Below are 15797 nucleotides of genomic sequence, written 5' to 3'. Positions count from 1 at the left end.
CATATAGACTATTTTTGAGATAGACGGCAGACTGTTATGGATTTTGCTTGCGATGTATATTTGGCAGTAGAATCAAATTTTATTTTTAGAATAAAGTAGAAATTACAGTTTGTTTGTGGTGAGAATATTATACCACAGAACATCTGAAATAAAGGTTTACATCGTTGAAGTACTTCTGAGAACTAGATAAAGCGTTGGCTCATCACGCTAAAAGCCTGTGTTTGATTCCCATGCGGGTATGATATATGAATCTCTTGTGTCGCTCGTCGTGATATTGCTGGAATAGTGCTAAATGCGGCGTAAACCTAAACTCACTCACGCATTCAGGAAATGTGGAAACGATTTATTTAGGTTTCGTCTGAGAAATAATGAGTGTTAATGTGCCGAACTAAGAATAGATTCTTTTTATCATATCTATCCCATCTGAGGTGAGTAATGATGTACACACCCTACTGCGTACGGTGTATTAGTGTAAAGCTGAGAAATGTGGTATAATATCATAATATGTGTAGTTCGTAGTCTGTAGTGAATACTGTTAGTGTCATGTACTTGTCAATCAACGCTTGATATTGAAATACCCAATCGATCATACTTTTAAATGATGAATGATTGTCAGTGCCATTTGATCTTTACCAGTGACACTACCTGAAAATAATTAGACAAGCATCTGTATTGCCTCCCCCGTGATGCATTTGATCAAATACATCACGGCCGAATACATTTTTCTTTATATTAAAATGTCTAACACTGGTGTGTATCCGGTAGTGTCCTCAGGGCCTGTAGGTTACAATAAAAGGATACATTTTTTTACAACATACCATACTGTCGAACAGGTGTTCAAAAAGGTGGGAATAATCGCTTATGACACCTTGCTTGAACGTTGCAGTTATGCTTCATGGCCCAGCCTTAACACACATTACCTACCAGTGACGTATCCTGTTGTAAACCATGACACGGTAATGTGATCAGGCTCCGAAATAGCCAGCAGGTCATGGATAGGAACACAAGCATGTAGGACCATTGTCGGTTATTGCTACCGGAGGATTGATAGAGATCTGTATAACTGACTTATTCCCCTCGGTTACCAGCTGTGGCGGACATGAACCACGTGACTTCGTTGATTGTTTGTCTCATAGTTGAATGAATTGTTACATGAGGACATACGTGCCCGATCAGAGGGTGTGTGCCCGTTGCTCTGACGTAAAGCTCGTAAGATCTCCATAGGCTTGGCGTAATCGGGTTGGAACATGACTAATGCTTATGTGGTAGATTACAGGAAGGGACACTCTCAGGAGAGGCATATTTCCTTCATTAGTGTAAGTGGTGTTTCATAGGCTGTTGATGTGGATGTGAGTATATAAAGAAAGGTTGGAATCAACAATGGGTCTTAACACAACGGCAGCTTCAAGGAATACGAGTGTTCCCATGACAGGAGGTGGATCACAGACAACGACCGGGTACCCCTGTTCGGGGCCATCAACAGAGGCTTATGACCACCAGGGAGCTATGAGGTTCACCGTCGCCGTTGTGTTGGTGTATGGCATTGGGGTGATTGGGGTCCTCGGCATCTACGTAAGGCGCCGCCGTAATTATTCAATTGAGAGAGCTACAGACATATTTGTGAAAGGGTTACAAGAACATCGGGATCTGCTTGAAAAGAAGCGGCAGCTCTCGGCGGTTCACAACCTCATCAACTCCATCCATGGCAGCGCTTGGAAATATACTCCATCTTCCACGGCGGCGTCAACGCCGGTGAAGACGCCAGACTTGAATCCGTTAACGTTGTCCTTGAAGCGCTGTGGTGATGACGTCCGTTCTGCAGGGTCACCAGATGCGATGGAGGGAGCGCCGTTGACCTTCAGTCACAGAAGACCAGAATTCGTGAGGTGTATGTCGGCCTTCACCATGGAGAGACAGGAGTCTATACCGGAAACGGAAGAAGAAGAGGATGAGTCGGTGACCTTACCCTTCGGCCAGACACCAGCAAGTTTAAGGTCATTTGGTTCGGCAAATTATGAAATTGACAAAGAGTGTGTATCAGCAGATTCAAAGGCACGTGTACAAAATTCTCCTATTGACATGGAATTAACTTCTGTGAGATATTACAAGTGTAATTCAAGTAGTGAAGTGTCGCCCTTGTCGGAGAGTACAAACATTGAAACAAATGAAAGTTTCACACCAGAAAGTGAGACAACTGATGATGGTGTTGTGTCCAAAACTGCATCCAAGATTAACACCAATGGGCGTTTCCGCGTGATACCTTTACAGGACGTTTGAGATGAATTAATTCTGTATTTTATTTATCCACTGACATTTTTGCATTTTCGTAATTTATCACAGAAGCTTTGAAAAAGCCACTTTTGCAGCCTCTGTTTGAGCTTGTTGAAGGAATGTGATTTCACATGGAGGAAAATACATTTTTTAACGAATCGTACACTGTTGTATATGTCATGAGGACGTAGCTGTGGAAGAAAGTAGGTACAATATTTTCTCATAAAAACAATTTCTTTTTCTTCTGCCGCTGCTTCTACTGTTTACAATTTTTTCATGTAGGTATCATTGCTTCGCGTGGCGGCGTTGTAGTATATAGGTGCTGCTGATTCACATTACATGACTCGGACTGTATTGCGTCACATTACATGTTACGTTGACGTAATTAGATACTCATGCTTCACATTTTTAAATATTATCAGAAAGGTGGATAGATATCTGCGTGTTAGTGCTCTGTGTTGACACGTGTCCTTCACTTCTTCCATTTAATGAACGTAATGGTTCAGTGTTCCTTTATAGTCGCCGACAGTAATGTATTGTATTGCTATCAGGTGTGGGGAATTGAGGTGTTGAGCTACTTTGGGTAGATGCCAGGATGACAACGTGTGCTTTTGTAATACAATCCACTGTGAATAATACGGTACACAACAGGGTCAATACAGGTGAGTGGCATGACTGTGAGTCCTTGCAAGGTATTGAGCCCCTTACCCCTGTAACGGTTCATACAATCTTGTGTGTCTCTTCGCGATGTTGCTTGACATACTCCTATAGTTCTCACCCTGTGACCACCACTACTACTACTTCTGTTGCTATTAGTATCACAAACGCACTAACACCAACACTAGCGCATCCATTAATATTTGATTGGTGTTATTTAGACGAAACAATTAATTCAGCATGTTGATACCCTCCCTCGAAGAAGCATGTTAGCCAATCAATATCATCATTTGCGTTCCTCTCTGTTGCTTTTTCTTACCCGTCATGATTCGAGGGCGTGGTGGGATTTATGTGAAGGCTAATCATGGCAGGGCTTTATTGTGTACTTTGGTCCTCTCACGAAGCATGTCAGGACTAAATATGACATTCCACGATTTTCTTATGTTAGCCAATATGAATGGCAAGGTTGATTATGTGAAGTACTGAATCAGTGGGAAAAAAATCTTGAGTTTCAACCAAGCGAGGTGACGTATAAAATCGGTTCGGTGTCAGTTTTTCAAAGGAAGGGTCTCTAACCGATTACTACCCCGGTTTTATGAGCAATATCACAGAAGAAGAGCAAACGTTTCTTGAAAGAAGCAGGTTTGCCTGACAAGGGAAACAAAACGCTTTCTGTTTGCCTCTCCGGAACTAACAATTTTAGAATAGTTTGGCACGAAAATGTACAGGTAAATACCATATAGGCAATTTATGTAAATGACGACATGCGTGTGTGTGTGTGGCTGCTTGTACTTGACTGGTTTTATAGAGCTAGTTCACTGAGAAACCATGCCACCGTTAAGCTGTACGACATCCGAGCCGACCAGTCCTTGTACTCAACACCGAGCAGACAGGGACTATAATTCAGGTGACGATGTGCTTCTGTAGAGGTAATAATAACAATGACGATTACAATAACTCACTGAGGAGGCGTTTAGAAGCTAGCCTGATGAAGAGGAACATGTACAGTTCTTATGGTTATACAACTACAAGAAAGAAGTTGTGCATAGGTAAAATGTGTTCCTCTTCCTGTTCTTTAGAATACGCCCGTAGCCATACCAACAAACCGACATAGTCTTTTGTGATAAAACAAATGATACAATTTACTTCACCGAATTGTTTGTGCCTTTTGTTATCAGCAAGTTTTAGGTAAACACAACAAATACAGCTCCCTTACGAAATGTATTGCCTGCATTCCAATCGACATGCTGCCTGCCCTGTCCATGGTACTGTAGGTCTAGTGCTTGCCGATCTCCTGACTTGCACTAGGCAAGTGCCAGAGTTCACAGCCAATTCGGTGTCTCATTCGTTTGCGTGTAGAAGTGAGTAAAATAACAGAGTCGATGGTGAACGGAACCATCCTGACTATATTAAGTTCACCCAAACCATCTTTGCTGCATTCAGTTAATGAAAAAATAATGATTCTGTAAACTCTCTTAAGCTTATTATTTGTGCATTATAATCGGTAAATAATGATGATGATGATAATGATAATAATAATAACGGTGATGCTACTGATGATGATGGTGACTCACACACCTAAACGCTTTGTCTGCGGGGCTGTATATCTTGCCACTTGTAAGTAAGCTGTATATGGATGTGGAATGTATATATGTGGGACACAATACTGTGAAATCTATATAGCAGCTGGCAGTTGTCGAGGAAGTCGGTACGACAGTGGGAGATTCTGCAGTCAGTCTGACCGCAGATCGATAGTGTAAGCTGATGATGTTCCTAATTCAACTGCCAGGATATAACAGTGTCATGGAGCTTATAATAAGGGCGGGTATTGAGCACACAGATCTATCAAACAGATGTTCATAGACAATGTTTCAAATGACAGAGAAGTGTCTCTATACGCTCTGTTACCACTTAAATACCATACCGAGTTATGTGTTGTTCGAGACTAGTGAGTGAGTGAGCTTAGTTTTACGCAGTCAGCAATATTCTAGCTATATGGCAGCGGTCTGTCAATATTCGAGTCTCTACCACACAGTGATCAACATCATGAGCAATCGGGAACCGATGACATGTGTCAACCAAGTCAGCGAGCCAGACCACCCGGTCATAAGTCCCTTCTTACGAGAAGCATAGTCGTTGTTCGAGACAAGTGGAAGGGTTAGTCAACATATCGAGCTGAATAATGTTAGATAGGGCTACTGCATTTGTGCTGTTGAGAATAAAACGATATCAAGCGAGACTCGGGTAATATGATACGGGGCTTAGTATTTAATGTTATTCATGGAAGTGTAATAAATGTAATTGCTCATAAACAATCTGATGAAGCGTGCGGCTACAAATCAATGCCATGGCAGGCAACAGGTGGCGAGACATGAATTAGTAGCTTCCATTCTGAAATGACATTCTAAAATACAGTAATCTTTTCCTGGCGTCACAGCTGTTGTGGTTTACACATGACGATTTGTGATATTATGAAGCGTGTCTCAGTTGATTTTCGCATTTTTACCTTGCTTTTGGGTCATCCCGTTCAGAAGAGGTAGGGAGTGTGTGAGTGTGAGTGACTGTGTGGGATCCAAAGTGTATGATACTATAATTATGATTTTAGAATGTGATTATTAATTCGAATGGATTAAAATTCGAAATTTACTGTGAAACGTGTCGGTATCAGGCCCCACTAAGTAATAGAAGGAATTACGGCAAATTTGAAGGAATTGCATCTCAAATGTAAACAAAAGCAGCCGACTCGCCAAACAGTTGCGTGTTTCAAGTATTACGATATTGTTTCCGATAGGGGCGTTGTGTTTATGTTATTACCGCTAAACTACCGATATCGCTGCATTTGTTTCGCGAGTGGGCTGCGTTTGTTTACATTTGAGATGTAATTCCTTAAAATTTGCCGTAATTCCTTCAGTTACTTAGAGGGGCCTGAGCATTTTCCTGCATATTTCAGTGATAAAACCGGATTGAACGTCGTTCTGATTTCGTTTAAAACTCATTTAAATGGTACTGACACGCTGCGTTTGTCAGGACATAAGGCAACATGCATGTCGGAGGCTGGAGTGTGAGTGAGTGTGGTTTTACGCCGTTTTAACAATATCCCAACAATATAACGGCGGGGAACTTCAGGAATGGGCTTCACACATTGTACCCATGTGTGGAATCGAGCCCAGGCCTTCGGTGAGACGAGCAATCGTAACCACTGGACTATACTATCCAACCGGATACGAGGTATTATGGCACAAAATCTGGACATTGGACTTATGACTAGGAGCACGCTTCGTTGAATCCGGGATTGCCGTGAGAACAGATGCGGATTCAAATGAGTTTAACTTTCCATTGTTAATGAAGTGAGGGACAGTACAGCGCTTGGACTTTTCATGGTAAATGAAGTGAGGCACACTTACAACACTTTTGACAGTCACCTAACAAATTCATCATCATCATCATCATCGTCGTCGTCATAAGCAAATCTCAGGTGTGTCTAGTACTCTCAAAAGTGAAACGTCATTAAAGACATACAGCGTCAGTAAATGTGACAATGTGACAACTTGTTCATGTGTCTCCTACTTTTATAGTAGTACACTTGAAAACCACTAGCAGCGGTCCAGGTAAGCTGCGTACCCGGGGAAAATACACATAGAAAATTTCCAATTACGCATAGAAAAGTAATTGTTGCGTACCAGTAACGCGTTTAAAATGTTAGATACGCAAAAAGTATAAAACATGCGTATGGAATAACTCTGTCAAATTGCTGGTGTAATGAAAAAGACATCTGTTGCTAACAAGTTGTACTGTTAGTATAGGACTAGTGTTGTTCTGTCAGTATCGGATGAGTGACTTGTTATGAAGTCAGTTCCATGACATTCCAGTTGGGTTTGAATAGGCATGACTGCACTAAATGCAGTATATACCTGATAGTATTCAATGAGATACTTAGCCGAATACACTGGAATACCCACATACTCGCAAGCAGTGGGTAACGGAAAATGAAATACCCACTCAACATACATAACACCCACTCCATAAAGTACCCACATCAGTTAAATCATATCTGGAGATCTGCACAAAATTCGTCTTCTGTGTCTGTCTACAGTTCCCTTGCTTAATATATTCAAGGGACACGCGTTTGCCTGGTGTTATCGTGATGTTACCCCCATATTGTGTCTTAAAAATAGCAAAAACAGGTAAAAAACGATTTTCCGTACAAAAAGCAAAACAGAATATTTCCTCAAAACTTTACGCCTTTGACTGAGCTATATACGAGTGAGGTTAGTTTTACGCCGCACTCAGCAGTATTCCAACTATATGGCGGCGGTCTGTAAATAATCAAGTCTGGACCAGACAATCCAGTTATCAACATCATGATCATCGATCTGCGCAATAGGGAACCGATGACATGTGTCAACCAAGTCGGCGAACCTGACCACTCGATCCCCTAAGTCGCCTCTTACGACAAGCATAGTGGCCTTTTATGGCAAGCATGGGTTGGTGAAGGCCTATTCTACCCCAGGACCTTCACGGGTCTGAGCTGTATAAGACATGGCAGAAGTATAATATATATCTGTACTCACGCTGAGGGTCGGGGTTCGATTCTTCACAAGGGTACAACGTGATATGTCCGAGCTTAGACAGCTACATTTTAACCTCGTTAAATACATTATATTGTTTAAAGGTCCTATGAGTCCTTGAAAGGTCTTGATACAGACTGTAGTTCGTGTCAGTGCTGTCATGGCCTACGTTGTTGTTGAGGTGACGTCGACAGGTGTTGTCGTGGTTTAAACGGACAACGTTAGACAACCATCAAGGATGTAGCTAGTACGACCATAGAAATGTTTCAGTCGAAAGGGAACAACGGTAAAAAGGGTACAACTTTATGAGAAAACAAAATGTTTCGTGCGCGGAGACGTGTTCTGCACCTAACAGACAGAAACAGAATCCGGACTCTTCATAGTCGACGTTGATGTTTCAGCGGCTACAATCCGTGTCACGTCCAGCTCTTTTACCTTAGCAATGACCTCAGCTCGGATCAGTGACTGACCACATCCGTCAGGTTCATTGGCTCAGGAGAGGTCATTAGCCCTAGTACATGTATATACTTACGTGCCATATGTCAGCCTTTGTATAACATTGCAATTCCTGAAAATAATGATTCGCGATAATCTAATTTAATACGTTTAATGACATAAGACAAGCTGTTATCCTTGACTAATAGCAACACTTTGTTGTCGAGTAAACACGTTAGATTATGTTAATGAACATTATTCAACTTATATTACAGCGTGTCATCATATTTATGGGTGAGTGAGTGAGTGAGATCTATAGTCTCATTGGTTATATTTCTGCCATATCGAGACTTTTAAATCACGATAAATACAGTTCATCATAACAAAAAACCTGCTGACAAAGGACAATAAAATAACAAAATTATCTAGAAAATTAAAACCAGCATGTAACTAATAGATTAAACAACTCAATAACGTAAAACAGGTTATAGATCACCTGCAACTGAAGGAAGATCACCATACTAGCGACCATGGGGACTTACAGTGCTTTGGGTACCTGGACCCTAGCTGGATTTTTAGTCATAATTTAAAACCACAAATATCAGACATGAGAACAGAAAAGCACAAAAGACGCTGACAATTTAGGTGGTGGTATTAGTGGTATTGTAATGCATATTTATATCGATCTCAAAAATGATCAAAATTGAAAAAAAGAAACGTCTATGACATTTACCATTTTCGTGAAATCATGGAGCACGGGTTTGGTGGTGAAAAACCTAGAAACACTGTCGAGATACCAGATTCAAACCCGGTCCCTGGATTGGGGCGCAACTCTACACAGCTAATTGAGGCGTTATAGTCACTCGTCCACTCGTGGTCTCCCAATGTAGAAGAAACAAGCAAATGACCAAAGCTGTGACACTATCAAGACAGTTGTGAATATTCCAAAATGATAAAATCGCAGTTTTTCCTAACAGGTTGCAGATGAAAAACCGAAAGCAACAGCTGGTTCAGATATTTTACTTCCGTTTCTGTAACCACAAAAATATCGAAAAGTGCATAACGCGGACGTAAACTATTCCTCACAGCAAGAGAAAGGTTTGGTGTCGAATAAACGTCGTTCACGGGGTGATCGGGACAAATTGACTCATCGTCCTTATTGACGAATTCAGTGTTTCCCTAGAGCACCGCTATTCAGCTTACCAGACTCGCGAGGCAATGCTCAGACACCAAAGGTACACAAGATGACCATATATTAGGTCAGTGTCGTGTATAAGGAACATATTACACATTTTAAGACTTGCTTTACTATTTAAGGATTGACGTATACAGAGTTATTTACGGATCGTTTCGTGTTGAAAACACTGACTGATATAGAATTGAACAGTCTAAAAAAACAGCCACTGCTAAAAATATATACAAAACAAATATTGTATAAAACGATACGAAATCAGTTAACGATGGATGCAACACCAGTCAATTATAATCAAGTCAAGGAAACAGGAATTGTGTTGTTTGATGTTTACTCAGCATTATTCCATCTATATGGCGCTGGCTTTGAAAAATTCGAGTTTGGACCAGACAATCCGGTGATCAACAATCTACGCAATTGGGATACGATGACATGCGTCATTGAAATCAGCGTCAACCAAATCAGCGAGCCTGAATATCCAACCCCGTTAGTCGCTTTTAAACATACATGGGTTTGCTGGAGAGCAATTCTAACCTGGATCTTCATGGGTTCGTGTCTATTGAATTGCAGAGTGAATTAAGTTGGAATACAATTATTCATAGTATATTAACATCTTTTGTAAGTGAAGGAATTTATTTTATATTAGATGCTACCGCGTGACATATATGTTGCCATATAAAGTCTATAAAACACATTTGTAAACACATCTTCTTCACTTTAAGATGAATTGGCTATGTACTGTTACATGAGAGAGAATGTAGACCCTGACACTTGATAATACACCAACAAAGTTTTGTACTCAGCCCCATGGATTCCCACAACTTGCAGCAACCGAAACCTAAGAGATGAACAGGAAATTGATTGCAGCTTAGTTTGTTCGTGACACTGAACTTGACCATCTAGACAGCAATAGCAAGCAAAGTTCAATGTCGGAACATGAATTACTATATTTGTCCTTAAAAGCAAGACTATGTATTGTGTAAAACATAACCAGTCGTCATTGAAGTTTTGCGTATTGAACACAATTCTGCAATCTTGGAATCATAGAATCGGCACTCAGTGACGTGGAAACGGCATAAAATAGTATGTAGTCGATTATCTGTCCGACTGTGATTAGATGGGCCGTGAGAATGAAGTACACTGGCAGCAGAAATCGTCATCTGTCATCTACAACGTAACGAAGTCATTACCTGGCATTAATATTTGTGAACCATTAGATTTGCATCGTTTTCCGTATTGTTCAGTTTCATAAACTATGCGCAAATATTATACATACATATGCAAATATGCATAAGTCCAGAGGGTAATAACCGCATCCTGGTTTAGTCAGGGATTTATGCAAGTCTGTATTATCACAAACGCAAAGATGATAGAAACACTCTTACAGATTGATTGAAGAGCGTCAGTAAAATACATTAACAGGTGTTTTGGAGTCGATAGGGTAGCCTTGTCGTTACAGTATTCGCTCGTCACATCCGAGTTAAATGTAACATGGTTACAATGTGTGAACTCCAATCCTGTGTAACCAGCAACGAAATTGCTGGAATATTGCCTAAGGCGCCGTAAAATTCATTCACTTATTAATAGGTATTGAAAGTTCAATTCATCACTTTCTGAAAATGTTTCTTGTCCGAGGAGTCCATTTTGCATTGGGTAGACATAATAACTATCCCTTGCATATTTCTGGAACGTTTTCATTTACAATAAAGTGGCTCTCTTTTGTACATGTAGACACCACACTCCGTTCCAAATTCTGACACAGTCAGTAAATGTGAAACAACTCCGAGTGCCAGCCCTGTAAAATGCCTCTTTGGAGTAGTGTAGAATTGACCGATTGGGGCTGCACATTGTCAGAACCAGATCTGAACACATAGAATGTTATCGTTGATTCATTTTTATAGAGTACAACCCTTCTTTTTTATAGAGTACAAAACAAAAACAAGAAAACAAAACCCGGCAATGACGCACGCACCTCCAGTACCACAAACCAAAATAGACATCAAGATTCAATGCATCTGAACCCATCCGCCAGTGCTTAATCAAATTCATGTGATTAATAGGCAACACCTATGGCAGCTAACCTTGTTTGCAATTACAAAGGAACATAAATAAATATACACCTCAAAAACACAAATATTTCCCTTGAAATACCTGTTTTAAAAAAAAAATATATACTAGTAAATGGCGTTTCAGATTTATAGACGGACAGCGAGTCTAGGTGTTTGTTATCAGGGTAACGGTGTCTCTGTTGTGATGTTGCTCTCCTAATTGCTTATAGCAACTTACAGCTGTCTCCGACTGATTTCTGTTGTCCAGATGGTCTTTGCTACTGGCTGAATACCAAAATAAGCCCCTCTAAGAGCTGGTAATATTCCAGACACTCATTCAGGGATAGTGAACCGCTCTGGGAGGAAAGGAAATGGCAGTGTCCGATCTTCAGACGAAGGTAAACAGACCTCAAGGGGCTTTACCAACAACATCCTCTATTAACACAATTGTTCAGAAAGAAGGTTGATGACTGGAGCAATTCTGGTGAATATGTTACTATCCATTCTGATAGCTAATTTGTGTGTCGTGTTGAAAAATAATCAAGAGTCGTGCTGATTCAGGTCACGTTGATGATGAGTTGATCAGCTCGATGAACGATCAAGGAATCAGACGCACGATTAAGGATCACAAGTGTGACCAAAATGCTTTACATTTTTGACAGATAGGCTTGTACTTTGTCAATTATTCATTTGAAAAACACGGGAACATATGACGAAGTCTACCATGGGTATTATCATAGGTAGGTCAATTTCCTCCACATGTGGTGAAATTGGAAAACTGGCATTAGTGAAATCATTCTCGTTGTGCAGGGAAAGTTCTCACATTCTTGAGGGAGTGTTTTGGTTACTCTGAAATGGTATGCGCAGTCACGTAGCAAGTCAATTTTTTTCGTGTAACCCCGATAGGTTGCTAAACTTCATATTATTGTATTGAAGGCTTGTTGAACCGTAGCAACAATCAATCGAGCTGTTTTTAAATAATAGTAGCTATGCCACTGACAGATCGAACTATGAAACAGATGGGGCAATCTTAGTGGTCGTCTTCACTTCGTGTTCAGGTGGGTAAATCAATGCTGATAGTATAAAAATGATTGTCTGATGGGTGATGAACGATTTCAGATCAGCGATATAAATGAACCATACTAAGACCTCTTGGCCAAATTGCCTTCGCCAGTCCGAGAAGAAAATTCCAATCCATATCAAGCAAGGGACAGTCACGAAGAACGTAAGAGGACACCCACTGCAAGCCTAGAAGCCGTGCTACTAACATTGTACATGTATTATCAACGAGAAAGACCGGTATTTCAAGTAATTGCTCTGTGGGCTTCTTTTTGTCAGTTTACCTTGAACCACTGAAAATTGCTATATGCCTGTATGTCCTCATGTGTCGTGACCAATGTCCCACAGGTCATGCAGTGAGGTTTGTCACGAGGGAGAGTATATCTATATTCTCATGGAATCGAATAAAAGAGCACATGGAAGTACAAGTGTTCCTTTGTTGTTTTCCCGGCTTCTTCACAAGGTGTGTATTCTGGAAATGTTCTCTAAATATTCTGGAAATGAATACAGAAACACTTGTATTTTGATGTATTTTCCTTATTTGTTTCTAAGAGTATAGTAAAAAAATATAATGTTTGACAACGTTGAACTCGGTTCATTTCTGAGATTGTAACACGCCAAGCAAATCTTTTGGGATTTTTTGAAAAGCAACTTTATTTTAAGTCCTTTTGTCTCGACTACGTTCGGTGTATCTAGCAAATATTTTGGATATACTCCTTTGAACTATTTATTTGCGACTGAATATTTGTTTGCTCGGCATTCTAGAAGTTGGTGAGTCAAAAATGAAACATACAACTTTATGGATGTCAACTTCTTATTTATTGAATAGAGTGATGTTTCGATGTAGGTTCTTGCATCGTTATCAAGTTAAGATTGAATACAACCAGATGATGAGAAGTAGTATGTTTTCACATAGAGTGGATTAACGTTAACAACATACAATTGGATATCAACTGCTACGTGATGGGGAGAGACCAGGGAGAGACTAGGAAAAACAAACGAGATTGGTGATGAAGACAGTAAACAACGAGATTATGTTGTAATGACAAGCCGATCGGGTGTTTTATAGAATCTTTGGTTTGAATATTTCTTCATATGCTGATGGCATGTAGTATCCTTGGTCTCTGTTGATCAAAGGTTTGTGACATCGGATTTCGATGGCTTCCAACAGGTTTCTTTTTGTGAAGTCTTGATTCCTGGTAGATTTGGATTTCTGTCGAAGAGGGCTGACTTACTTTTGCTGTTGAGTTTTATGTTCTTTTATGCGGATATCAGTTAGGCGGGAGATTTCACCTATTTAAGAGTAACCACATTCACAATTAATCTTGTTGATCACTCATTTGGAGGGCTGCTTTTTGGAGTGTAGGTTAAGGCCATTGCCACCATCCTCCAAGTCACTGGCTGTTTGTCAAGACATACTGTGTATATATGTTTCTCATCATCTGCAGCTGGTTGTAGTCACTCTTTGCTTGATAACGATCTATGGACCTACATCAAAACGCCGCACTAAGCAATGAATAAACAATTGTCATCCATAAAGTTGTGTTTCCTGAAAAAATGAAAAAGATGAAACAGAATCCTACCCGCTATTGGGTCATTATTTTACATGTCCTGTGACAACATTCTCTGTGAGTTTGATGTTGTGATCCCAATTTCATTGCTTTTAAAATGTACTAGTTGCATTGTACGCATTATGAAATTAATAGCCTATAATACGTGTTAACAGACAATTTCCACATTTTAGTAATTATAGGACGGTTGTTTTAGTCAGCAACAGAGACCACAGCGGTAACCATTTCATCTACTATAACTATATCTATACCGATAACATCCACTATTTAGTTTTGTATGCCGAATGACCTTCTATAGAAATCTCTCTCTCTCTCAATGTTGGTGTTTCTGGTGCTGATGGTGTTGGGGATCACAAGGACAAGTAAAGGTGTTGAGGTGCCTGTTATGGAGGCGTATAATTACGTATCTTTGCAAGCATTGGTCTGTGTTTTGTCAAGTGACTCTGATTGCCGATAATTTTGGAGAAAAAGCCTGCTTACTTTCAAGGGAATGTTATGGAGATGTTGCAATAAGATTTTAGACCCGCGGAATGTTGTGGCCGATCGAAACTAGCCCAGCATAGTTGCTGTCAACGTGGCTGAAATTAATAAACGAACTTAAAAGGTGAGGTTTCGCTGTCCATGATTTTGGCGTGAAATTGCGGTAGTAGCTGTTTTCGATGACTTGTGGCGTATAACTTTTGACATATTGAATCGATTGTGACCCTTTATAGCTCATTTTGTAGGGACCTCATCTAGCTTTCGATCTGTAGGCCTCGGTGGCGCCTTAAAAATATTTTATGTGGTGAAATCCAACTTTGATTGTGGAGGTGGTTTCGTCGTTACACTCCTTTCCTTTCATATTGCACTAGGGTAAGGTCTGCTCACCTATATATCTTTCTAACACTGTTTCTAAGCGACACAAGCTCCTGTGGTTTTGTCAACAAGACGGTTGAGGGCTCTGAGATTAAATGCCATATATAAGGCGCATACTAGACTTTAAGGATTTTTGTAGTTTATTAGTTTGTCATTTAATTATATCCAGCTCGCACGAACTAATACCATGTGATTATCTGTCTTTTAGTCATCGACAGTCGGTTCAGGTACATAGCCGTCCTTGACACGCTCTGGGTTAACGAACCTACACTAACGATCTAATTATGGGCCATCCATGGCCATTCATATAACGTCGCATGTGTGCTTGCATGCGTGCATTCGCGTCTGTGTGTGAGTGTGATAAAAGAAATATTTGAAAAGTCTTTTTTTTCACCTGTAACATATTTTGTTACATCATGTAACAAATATTTCCCCATCTTCATCAAGGTTGAGAAAACAAAGAACAAAAATTGATCAAAGTTACGATTACGGAATGACGAATCACTGATCAATTTCAACAGCAAATTAACTTGACAAAAAATGAATATAGTCAAGCAGACAAAACAGAGAAAGCAATATCACGATACAGATCTTGTGTTCATAATGGTGAACAAATGGTGTTTACAGTACAGGTCTGTTACTGTTTTTTACTTTAAAACGTTACAGTTCGAATAGTAGCAAACAACTTGTAGCTTTCAGTGTTGTTTTAGAACACCCAATTTCTTCAACGACGGAATGCACGTCGATTTGTCGTTCTTTTCTTCAATTTTAGTGAATTACATGTCATCACGGGTATAATTGCAAGCATCTCCCCTGTATTTATTGAATCAACGGCAAGGCATTCGAGAGAATATGACGTCTCCTAAAACCAACCACCCAACCAACCGATCGAATGAATGGTTTCACTGCCATCTTAGTAATACAAAGAGTAGTAAGTTAGTCAGATATGTGGCAAGTAAATTTTAATCCAACAAAAACTGAAAGTTAACGATTTTATTCCCTCTCAGGTGTTTATCTTCAAAAACGTTGTTATTGGAAAAAAAAAAAACAAATTAAAGAAATAGTAAAAGTTGTAAGTCCTGGTAACTGTATAAGATGCATTAAATATAGATTAGCTAGACATACATTATATTAGAATGTA

General features: G+C 39.9%; 1 protein-coding gene across 1 annotated transcript; it reads left to right on the top strand.

Annotated features, from left to right (window-relative positions):
* The first annotated feature begins 1338 nt into the window (after positions 1–1338).
* LOC137291449 (uncharacterized) lies at positions 1339–2430 on the top strand. Its single transcript, XM_067822797.1, has one exon. The coding sequence runs from the start codon at positions 1381–1383 to the stop codon at positions 2275–2277; it is 897 nt and encodes a 298-aa protein (XP_067678898.1). The 5' UTR covers positions 1339–1380; the 3' UTR covers positions 2278–2430.
* The last annotated feature ends 13367 nt before the right edge of the window (positions 2431–15797 follow it).

The sequence above is a fragment of the Haliotis asinina genome, chromosome 7 (genome assembly GCF_037392515.1).
Source record: "Haliotis asinina isolate JCU_RB_2024 chromosome 7, JCU_Hal_asi_v2, whole genome shotgun sequence".
NCBI classification, from domain to species: domain Eukaryota; kingdom Metazoa; phylum Mollusca; class Gastropoda; order Lepetellida; family Haliotidae; genus Haliotis; species Haliotis asinina.
The sequence above is the reverse complement of the archived record's forward strand: the minus strand, read 5'-3'. Positions and strand labels throughout refer to the sequence as shown.